Source organism: Alligator sinensis, unplaced genomic scaffold (genome assembly GCF_000455745.1).
Source record: "Alligator sinensis unplaced genomic scaffold, ASM45574v1 scaffold240_1, whole genome shotgun sequence".
NCBI classification, from domain to species: domain Eukaryota; kingdom Metazoa; phylum Chordata; order Crocodylia; family Alligatoridae; genus Alligator; species Alligator sinensis.
Window position 1 is genome coordinate 943,071 of NW_005841902.1, and position 11,282 is coordinate 954,352.

Genomic DNA, 11,282 nt, shown 5'->3' on the forward strand with positions numbered 1-11,282 from the left:
AAATTCCTCAATCATCCTCTCTCTTCTCTGTTTCCTTGTCTGGATTCAATAATCCCAGTGTATGATCTGAAGACTGCTGCATATAACAACCTACCTTGGAACTGTACTTCTAAACAAGCTGCTGAGAATCACACAAGCATTTCTGACTGTAGGAACATGTATTGGAGACATGTTAGGTAAGGGTTTCTGTTCTGCCAATTATCTCCCAGATCCAAGAACTTATTTAATTTTGTGTTAACCCTTCAAAATGGAGGCAGACTATTTTAAAGAGGAGTCAAAAGTGAAACAGAAGGAATTTGAAACCTTAGTTCAAGTGGAAGTTATTGCATGTTTCTTGACTTCAATACCCTTGGAAATAGGATGCTTCAGTAATAATCAGTTGTACTCAAAACATCTACAGAAAGCACCCAGAAAAGAGTCACATTTTAGAATTACCTGTGGCATTCTGGATGAAAATTTAAGTTATACAAACACATTATTTTTCATAGACTGGCTTATTTTGTGAATCATGGTGTGATAGTTTGATTTGTACCTCTCATATAGTGCTTAAAATGTTCTTGTCACAATAGATTGTTATAAGTAATAATATTAATCTTATTTTTAATTTTCTGTAGTTTTTATTCCCATAAACTAATACAATATTTTTGATGTTCTGTAGAATTCTTTTTATGGTGCCTATGGCCTTGCAAGTCATTCATTTTGGAAGAGGTAAGGAAAGCTTCATTTCTCTAATCTGTTCTGGGCGGTTTTTTAATAAATTTATATTTCTATTAATTTATTTCAATCTCCCCTTTCCTCCTTCTTCTGTTTTCCCTACCTTTTCAAGGCCGTGAAGAAGAAGAGTATGAACATGCTGGAGAAAATGTCAATGCCACAGCTCAAAAGCAGCAGCCAAAAAATCAAGACACTATTGTAAATGCTCTTAATGACGTGAATCAAAGTTATGAGAGCAGGAAGCAACCGAATTCTAGGAGTCTTGTGCCTTTCACTGGGATTACAGACAGTAGGTAACATTATTTATTTATGCCATGCTAGAATATTGCTGCATTATGCATTTACAACCTGCCTTCATAAACATGTATTCACAAAAAAAAGTCGCAAACTCTCTTCCAGAGCCTGAGCACTAGCTAGGCTGGAAGTTTAGAAGAGATTTCTGCTAGTTTAAAATGGGTCATTTTAAAGTCCTTTTCCACACCTACTGATAAAGTAGACATAAATAAATCAAAGTTAAATCACATATCTTTAATCTACAAAACCCCTATCTAGGATAACAGAAAATAGAAGCAGATGCTGGGGTTACAAATGAGGTGTATACTGGTCTCATTCAGACTTTGTGAAACATGATGTTGGGTTTGATGGTTAAAATCAACTAAAATTTTCATTTTTATCTAAGCAGCTGACAAAGCGAGCTTAGATAAAGTTTGTGTAACTCTGGATCAGTTAGTTTATTAAGTCCACCTCTACCCTGCCTTCATTTTATCTTAAGAGTTACAGTCTGGAAGCAAACTATAACATTCAGAAACAATGGCAGATTTTTACTTCATCACAACATTTCAGGTTAGAGATTGTAACCTAGGCAGTTTGAAACAGCGCCTTGAAGTTCCTTTCATTTTTGTGGCATGATGGATCAAAAACAGAAGGACGCTGCCAGGGGAAAAAAACCCTGGTTTATTAGTGAGGCTGAGGCCTGCCTCTGTCAAAATGAAATATTTCAGTTACGTGTGTACTACTTCTGTAGATCTTGTCAGGAGTTGCTTCTTGGCCATCCTTTAATCCCTGGTAGTTTGCTTTTAATCCTTAACTAAACAAACTGGGCTTAACTGAACAAACATCACTAACAGGCAGCTAATTTTATTGCCCTTAAAGACAATAAGCCTAGACATCCTTAAGATCCTTTCGCAGCTAGGGAGACCTGAGAGACCAAGTGAGAAGAAAGGAGATTTAAAGCCTTTCTATTTCTTAGTAAATTGTGGATCATTGTCTTTTAGGTAAAAAGCTGAACAGGCACTGTTGTCAAAATGGAGGGACCTGTATCCTAGGCAGTTTCTGTGCATGTCTAAAACATTTTACTGGCAGATACTGTGAGCATGATGAACGGAAACGGTAAGAAAAAGCTGAAATCAGAAATCTTCCAGTTTTAACATTGTTGATGGGCAAGGAAATGGAAAAAATTCTCCCTTATCATTAACAGCAACTGTGGCCCTGTTGCCCACGGAGCCTGGATAATCAAGGGTTGTCGATTCTGTCGATGTGGGTATGGCATGCTACACTGCCTTTCAGGAAGAATGCAAGACAACTGTGGTAAGGAAAAACTTATCAAATCCATGGAGATTAATGGTGCTTTTTTAATGATCTGCCTGACAAAGTTGTTTTCTGAAGTTTCAGTTTTATATAAAAGTTTTATATAGAGCACTGAAGTTTCAGTGTTCTACCTAAAGCCTGCTCAGTGACCAAGAACACATTTAATTTCACAGTAATTATAATTTTGAACTTCTTCACCCAAAAATCTCAAAGCACTTTAGAAATAATAATGAATCACACAGGACACTTGCAGTAGAGAATTATTTCCCATATTTCAAATGACAAATTAAAGAGGTCAAATGATTTATCCTGTCTTGCAATAGTTGTGCACAGGCATGCAATTCTATTCTTTTAAAACAAGAGGACAACTCACATGAGTAATTACACATATGCTTAAGAATTTGCTGGGTCTTACTGAAATCTGTTAACAAATATAAAAATAAAACGTTTGCTCTTACCACAAGCTTTTGATCATAAGATATCACTACATTTTGAAAATATTAATAATTTTCCTCAGCCTGGTGCTGTACGGATGTATTAGCATTCCCATGTTATACAGGTGAAACCTGACACACCAGGAATTCAGGCTTTTTAAGGAGGAAAAAAAAGTCATCCTGAGAGCAAGCTGCAAAAATCAGAACCTCTCTCCTGAAGCAAATCTGTCTGGACTGTTCTCTAAACTTGTAAAGTTTTGAAGGCCGAGACTAATCTAGTGTGGTATTAAACCATACATTTTAATAATCTCAGATTACAACAAATTACAAGAAAAAAAACTACTTTTTTAAATCACTTTTTGGAGATCTACTGCTGAAGACCCATGTAAAAATTCAAGGTATTTTTCTTTGTGAAAACAATGTAGAAAAAGAATGTCTTAGGACTGAATTACTCATAGTTAGTCCATATGTAGAACAACCACTAACGTCAATGGTAGTTCTGAAAAACTAGCTGCAAAATGATGGCCAAATAAGCAAATGCACATGTAAACATTTTAAAATGAACAGAGACCAGTAGCTAACTGCTTTAGTCTGAAGCTAAGCAGAAGGCAGGACAGTCTTTAAACAAGGTAATCTATACACTGCCTTGCTTTCTGCCTAATGTTTAAAATGTTCAGAGACCCACGCTTTAGCAAAAAAGTCCCTTAAAGGAGTCTGGGAGAGGAACAGATACAGATTGGAATTTGTATTCATGCACACACACATGTGTACGCACACACATGCCTGAGAAGCAAATCTTCAGAGACCCACACTTCAGCGAAGTCCCTTTGAAGGGTTTGGGAGAGGAACAGATTGGAATTTGCTGGGTGGGAAAGAGACTACCTGAAAAGATGCATAGAAAAGCTATGACACTTGCTTGGAATAAATAACTTTACTTGGAATAAAATGTGAACTCTGAAAAATAAATCTGCAACCAGAGTTTCTTAATCCCACCAGGGAATATCCTACCATCCCAGGAACAAAGGACAAATGATGTGCACTGCAGGGAATACCAGGTGGCTAGAAAAATAGGAGCACATATTACCTTAAATGTCTTTATCTTGCATGCTTCTCCATTAACTAATTACATTCAACAACAACTTAAATTGTTCTGTGCAAAAACTTTTTTTTTGCAAAGTGAGTTCCCTGATTTCACAATCCTGTTATGTCTGGTCCTGCAACAGTGAGACATAAGGCTTGACCCTCTACTCTTTTAGACCAATTTGACATCAACTGGGGTAACATCAATAAAAAACTGATGCAACAGAGTGGAGAATCTTTTGTTAAAAGGTTGCATGAAGGTAATCTTTTCTGCTTGTGCTAATGGCCAAAAAAGTAATCTTTTCCCTTGAAGAAAGGGTTAAAAGCTTGCTTGAAGACTGAGAGTATGTCACTTGCTAACATCCTTTCCTTTGGTAGGTATTTACATTTGATTATTCTGAGATTGATGCTTGCAAGAGCTGATAAGTGCTATCAGTTGCTTCTCAAACGATCATTGATGGCATCCATTCACATCTCTCCTCTGAGAATAGACTCTTTGATTGGCTTTCACAGCTGATAGCTTTAACCTAAGTACCTGAAAAGATTATTTTGGGGGGGCCGGGAAGAGAAAGGGGAAGGAATTTCAAAGTCTGTAGAAATCCTTTGCATTTCACTTCCATTCACTTTTTTATTACTATTATTATTATTTTTTCTCAGATGTAAAAGAGGAAGAGGAGGAGGAATTTCCTAGGTTACATTCCAGTGGCTCAAGATTAAAACAAACAGCATTCTCTCTTGTCACCCTATTCTTCTTCTGCAGCAAGTATTTATGAGAGTGTCTATACAAAAAAGATCTTATTTGTGGGCTGCAACACTTTCACACTTGGAATCATAGTTCAATTTTTCTAATGTGTAGTTTAGAAGATGTATCTATTTACGTATACCTGACAGGGGCATGTTAATATATATGGTTAATGCTAGTTAAGTGCTTAGATTATAAAAAGGCACTAGATGGTTGAATGCTAAGTATTTATTATTAAAATTATTATTTCTGTTAGGACCTGATTTTAACAGTTCTCTGCTCTTAAAATATGGATTCTTCCAATGGAAGAAAAAAAACCAGATGTTCTATGCCTTAAATATTAAGTTATAACTATTACTTATTTTGTATTATTGAAAAATAATATTTTTTAAAATAAAGCGAAACTTATTAGATAGGAGACCTTTATTTTATTTGTTTAGTCAAACCACACTTCAATACCTTGTAAATGAACAGTAAAAAGCTGGTAAGGGGAATTCCCTGTAGCTGTTCCTTGATCCTAGGGGTCATTCTGAGCAGCTCTCTAGGAAGGTGTTGCCCCCCACCCCCTTCCCTCCCTGATAATGTAGGACCTGATTGTGCCTTTAGCTGCAGTCTCCTGTATGTAATTACAATTCTTATCCTGACTCCAGAGGTAAACAACATGCTGCCTCCCTTGATTAATATGCAAATTAATTTTCCAGTAACCATATGCTGCCCAGGCAAATGCTGTGCTCTGTTCATCCCCGACTTACTCTCAGCTCACCACCAGGAGGGCCCAAACTTTTCTACCTACCTGAAGCCAAAACAAGGATAAGCTGTATTGTGGGGAGGGGAGGTGGGTGTTATCTCCCTGAATGAGGAAATAAGAGCAATAATGTAGTCCTTTCTGGGTGCCTCCACAGGAGACATTTATTGCGCAGTAGACTAATTAGCTGCACAGTAAATGTCACGCATCTACATGAACGTCCTTATTAGGCGGGAGTAAACTCATTTATTCCAAAAAACTCTACAGCAGTGCACATGTAAATGCTGCCCTACTTGGCTGGGGCACAAGGGTGCTTAATTGCAGGTGCTGTCTGCCAGCTAGCCCTACACTGAAGCACCCTTGTGCCCAAGCCAGCCCCTACACAGCACATTAAGCCAGGGCGGAGTAGTCCCAGGCTGGCAGGCTGACCCCCCGCTTCAGGCTCCCTGCCAGCTCAAGCAGCTTTGACCCAGCTCAATGTGCTGCGATCCCACGCACATGTGCAAATGATATGCCTGGAGCAATAAACTCTGGTGCAATAAGCACTGGAATTTATTGCATCGCATTAATATGCACATATAGATGCACCCTCCAAGAAAAAAAAAGCTAAGCCTAAAATAGGAAATAAGCTTCACAGCATTGGGCAATGGCCTGTAAGATGCATAAGGCAGTATACGAAGAAATATAAGGCAGCAGATTCTCTGGCTCATCCCCTCCTAAAGTGTCTGCAGGTATGTGCCTAAAGGATTCATATGCCCTGTAAAAGAGCTTTGAGGATGTATGCATAGTGTGGAATTAGAAGTTTATCATACATAAATAAGGATATTACAATCCCAGGGTGGAAAGTACATAAACATTTAAAATGTTTCTGTGGAGCAACTTGATTATGCTCATTTGATGATATGAACCAGAGCAACAGCCTGGTTCATGTACAATATGACAACAACCTGGTTGCTACAGAGAAGAACGTGTCACCAAGTTATGGGTTAGGACAAATGATCTTCTGTCTAGAGAATTACAGAGTTTACCTTAATGTGTATTTAGATTAATCAGTTAATCCAAGTATTTATTAAATTATCCTTTCATATAACATGAGAAACTTCCTTCCTTTCCCCAATATCTCACTGGAAAAGAGAAATAAATTCTTCTGTCTCCATGTAACAGGATAGGCACCCAAGGGCCATTGTGATGCCTCCTACAGGTTGCCTCATCCCTGCTAGGCTCTCTCTCTCAGGGTCTCACCTCATTTTCCCACCTGCCATACTTTGATAGAAACTTAATGAAAGGGAGGCTGCCCTCAGAGACTAATGCTAAGGTGTTCTCTTTTCTCCAGTGGTGGACTCTCCCGACCTGGCTTGCTTTAAGGGCTTAAGTCAAGACCTCCAGCCACCCCAGTAGTCACACCCATGCCTTGCTGATGTTATTCAACATCACATCCAGTAGAACACTAATCTCCATAGCCACCAGGCTACCTCAGGCCTTTACTCCCTTGTTAGGGCTCCAGTCTTCCCAGCTTCCACCCATTTCCTTTAGCTGGTCCCTTAGCCAAGGCCCACTGTTCTAGACCTGGCTTCTGGGCTCCAGTCCCATGTCTTGCCCTCCAGGGACTTTATCTCTGCCCTTCTCAGGCTGTAGGCCCTCTGGTCCCAAAGCTCTGCCCCTCTCTGAGCTGTCCCTGCCCTTCTTGGGCTCCAGGTCCTCTGATCCCCAAGCTCTGCCCTCTCTCAGGCTCTGGGCTCCCCTGACCTCTGTCTATGCCTTGAGCCTGACCCCTGGCAGAGCTCAAGGCACTTACATGCTCCTCAGGCACTAATGGGACCTCCAAGCCACTCCTTTCTAGTTCCAACCAAAACACCAGTTAAAACCCAAACACAGACTTAAGTTTTTTGAAGCAACACAACCCCCCAGTCCCCCAGCTAACTTCCACACTTCTGCCTGACCCTGAATCAGGTCCCTTCAGTCGCATACCCACAGCTCCCTGCCTAGCAGCCAACGTCCCACAAGGCTCCTTCACCCTGCTGCTTCCCAGGTCTAACACCCTGCTCTGACTCTAGCTCTGGTTTATATACTACTAAAACCCTGCCCCTTTCTGGTCACGTGCCTCTCATGTCAGCTGATTCACCACAGGGCTGTTTCTTAACTAGGGTTACCATATTCCAGTTTCAAAAAAGAAGACGCCTGTCCGAGGGAAAGTGGGGGGGAGTAGTGATATGCCCGTGCCCTGCCCCTCACACCAAGCCACAGCCCCCCCAGCCCTGCTGTTGCCCCTCAGTCCTGGCCCACAGTAACCCACCCCCTAGACCATGCTGGTGCCCCTCACTCCCAAACCACAGCACTGGTGATGCACTCCCAACCCACAGTCCCCTGCCCCACCCTATGGCCCCTCACTCCCAATCCACAGCCTCCCCAGCCCGGCCAGTTCCCCTCACTCCTGACCTGCAGTGCCCTGCTCTCCCCCCCATCCCTGCAAGCATCTCCAGCTGGTGCAGCGCAGCCACGCAGCTCCCTGCTGCCCCAGCCCCACTCCCTTCCCCAACTGGAGGCAGGTGCCCCCCCTGCCCTGTTGCAGCCCAGTGCTGGGAAAAAACTTCAGTGCTGAGCAGGGCAAAATCCCAAATCCCAGACATTTGTTGATATTTTAAAACACCACCCAAACGGAGATGGCAGGACCCAAAAAGAGAACATGTCCAGGAAAACCGGATGTATGATAACTCTATCCTTAACCCCTGCTCTGCTGGTTGCTTGTATCTGTGATACAAAACCCTGCCAAAGGGGCCACACCACTTTCCAGTAACACAACAAGTGTTCCCTGTTACAGAGAGACACAGACACAGACACAGAAGTGATTCCTCAACTTCCCATAAAGATGCATCAAACCAAGAAATAGTTATTTGTTGAATATACACACAGAGAACAAATCTGTTGTTTCTATCAATTTCTTTAAAGTATTCTTAGCAACATTTATACACATAAGCCTGAGAATAAAATGTACATTAAGAAAACAGCTACAAGAACTGAAAGGTAAAGCTTAAGGTATAAACCTAGATCAGGGTGCTCAACCCATAGCCCACAGGCCAGATACATCCCTTGGCTCCCTGTCATGCCAGCCTGCAGGACTCCCCATGTATTCCCCATGAGGACCAAGCTGGCCCTCTCCCTGCAACTGGAGTGGCCAGCCAAGGTCAACTGACCCTTTGCCCCTTCCTGTAAAAACCCCTAACCTGGAAAAGGAAATGTCTGGGTCCAGATTGAGGCAGTGTGTTTAAAACAGAATGCTTTTACTCAGGAATAAATCAGGAATTAGCATTTTACAAAGGGATTTGTTCAAAAAGAGCTACTTCAGAACATCTCTCCCTATGGACAAGCCATAAGTCACTGCACGCTACCCCTGATGGATCTGCACATTATTGGGTCACTGGGACTTGAAAAAATTAGAGCAATTGAAACTTCTAGCAAAGCAGTATTTCCCTGCTGTACCAAAACAACATTGCAAACTAGCTGAGTAAAAATAGGTACATTTTCAGATCTTTGCACTGAGAATTTAGCTACATGATTGATTCTAATTAACATCAGTGAAAAGCACTAGCTTTCTCTACATTCAAAAGTTTTGAAAATGTATCCCATCTTCCTGGAAAAAATAAAAAAACATGGAAACACGATAAAAAGCAGCATAAAAAAGCCTATCCCCATCCGTCTCTTGCCATTATAGTCTAGGGCTCTGGAAAAATCAAGGTGAGCTCTGCAAGAGATGATATATCTGCTAGGTTAGGCAAGGCATATCCTTCAAGCGATAACTAAATTCAGAAATTCATTTTCCTGCTTTTTGTGACAGTGCCCCTTGAAGTTTTCTAACAATTAGCTACTACAAAATAGTGAGGCTTGCTTTCTTTCCAGTGCAGACTGAAAGCAGAATTTCAGTTTTTTATATACCTTAAAAAAAAAAAAAAGCATTGGGTGGTTTTGAACATATAGTTTTACCCAAACATTAAAATATAACTGGATAGCTTAAAAACTGAAAGCATCAAGAGACAATGGAGATCACACAGTCAAACCCTTTGCAAAAGCCAAAAGTGGCTCCGCTCTTATCTGTCTCCAGCTGTTTGGAAGTAAAGATAAAAGGAAACACTCCTTCCCTTTTCACTTCACCCACTGGACCACATAGGCCTGTGTAGCCTTCTAACAAAGCAATTACAAGCACTTCAGTGAGGTTTGTTTACAGCAAACACTAAGATTTACTCAACAGCTTCATGCTAACTCTTTTTATAGGTCACTCAGTCAAACCTGGCATGCAGAAGCAAACTAGACATCTGTTGCCACAAGTTCATGCATGTGCCATCTCTATATGTGGCCACATTTGGGGAGGAGGAAACGTCAAAGAGAAATATTTATCAAATGCTTCACAGCTCTCTGGGCCATTAGACTTTTCACTCCTCACAGTTTACTTCAAAACTAAAACAAATGGTACAGCATATGACCCGTCCTCTGTTTCTTCCCATCTCTATTCAAAACTATTTGTGCTGTCCCTTAAAGCATGTCATTGGTAAAAACATGAAGCTGCTCATACCAAAAGTAATCTATAAGGCATAGTTGTGATATGAGATATACTATCATTGGTATCAGCTAGTTTTTCTCCCTCTTCAGGGTTGTTACTCTAATTGATTTGGTGTTCATAACATTTATAATAGTGTGCAGAGCTCCAGACTGCCAGAGACTTCTTCTAATCTATTTTTTAGAATAGAAAGCTGCAATAATTATGCAATTTTCAATATTTAGGAGAGACTGGACCTAGATTATCTCAAGCAGTTCTCTAAACTCATATTACTTCTCCCTGACCTGGAAATTATGGAGTAACAATGTCAAGTTCAATATTTGCTCTGCCTGTTGCCTTTCTTAGAATTTGATTATTCACCTCCTATGCACACGAAATTCAAATCATGTCATCCACTGTAGTGGATGCAGCACCAATGCCTTTTTTGTCTCCAAATGTTTCATGAGCTGATTTTGTCTCCAAAAGGTAGCAAGAGAAATTTGTATCTGAGTAGTGAAATTTTAACAGTACACAGTGCAGTCAACTCCTTCTAAACCCTGACTTGCCAATATCCACAACTCTTGTTTGCAGTTGTGAAGATTTTTCTGGCTAATGTCTATTGGTATCAAAAGCCATATTCAGCTAATAAACATATCTAGGATCCAGATACCTTAAGTCTCAATTATTTTTCTTATATGGCAAATCTATTAATTCCAGGCATGGGTGTATTTATTTTCATTATTACAAACACCATTTCCAAATGTCTAAGTGCATGCTTGAGTCTGTCACATGGTGCAAATGGTATAATTCTGCTTCAATGGGTTGTCATGTATACTCTATAAAACTTTTTGCCTTTCTAATACATTTCTGGTTATTCTGCAGTTCACTCTTTTGTGGTAGGGCCATTAGCAAGCACAGTTTCTGTTCATATTTGAGCAGGCTCAGTGCAAATTTCTCTGCCTAATAATGATGTTGAAGGTACTGCAGTCTGCAATGATACTGATCTTAACCTTGGCTCCTGCTGCTGTGTGGGTGAGTTCTTGTTAAGATTCAGGGGCTACCACATGCTCCTAGAATAAATTCAGATACTTTCTGCACACTGAACGCAGCATCTGTTTCCAGATTCATACTATCAAATACATTAGCTTTCATTAACTAATGAAAGTGTTCACCAGTTTACATTAGATTGGGTTATCAAAAATCTACAAATCTGAAGACTAAACTATAAATCTTCCATTCAAATGCTCTCTCTGCTTTAACATGTGGATGTCAAAACTGGAATTTCACCAAATTTTTATAAAGATGGTTTAATGCCTTTCAAAGCAAATCTCTCGGGACTTTTTAGAGGCTTTGCTGGTGGTAGAGATGTCTCAGCATAGTTAAGTTTGTGTGCCCCCTAGTGGAGATGCAACATATGCCAGAAGGAAGCTGTTTTTTGCTGGTACTGCTGAA

The 11,282-nt window shown here is 40.4% G+C and overlaps 1 protein-coding gene across 1 annotated transcript; it reads left to right on the plus strand.

The window, feature by feature from the left end:
* Positions 1 to 156: 156 nt before the first annotated feature.
* LOC102386323 (cryptic protein-like) lies at positions 157 to 4,588 on the plus strand. The gene is made up of 6 exons (XM_025197639.1): positions 157 to 176; positions 659 to 708; positions 827 to 1,003; positions 1,989 to 2,103; positions 2,192 to 2,301; positions 4,473 to 4,588. Exons 1-6 carry the CDS (start codon positions 157 to 159, stop codon positions 4,586 to 4,588), a joined length of 588 nt encoding a protein of 195 aa, XP_025053424.1.
* Positions 4,589 to 11,282: the final 6,694 nt, after the last annotated feature.

Coding starts and splice junctions, on each gene's coding strand:
- LOC102386323 (XM_025197639.1), top strand. CDS start 157: ATGTATTGGAGACATGTTAG. Junction 2,104..2,191: donor GAGCATGATGAACGGAAACG/GTAAGAAAAAGC, acceptor TATCATTAACAG/CAACTGTGGCCCTGTTGCCC. Junction 2,302..4,472: donor AAGAATGCAAGACAACTGTG/GTAAGGAAAAAC, acceptor ATTTTTTCTCAG/ATGTAAAAGAGGAAGAGGAG.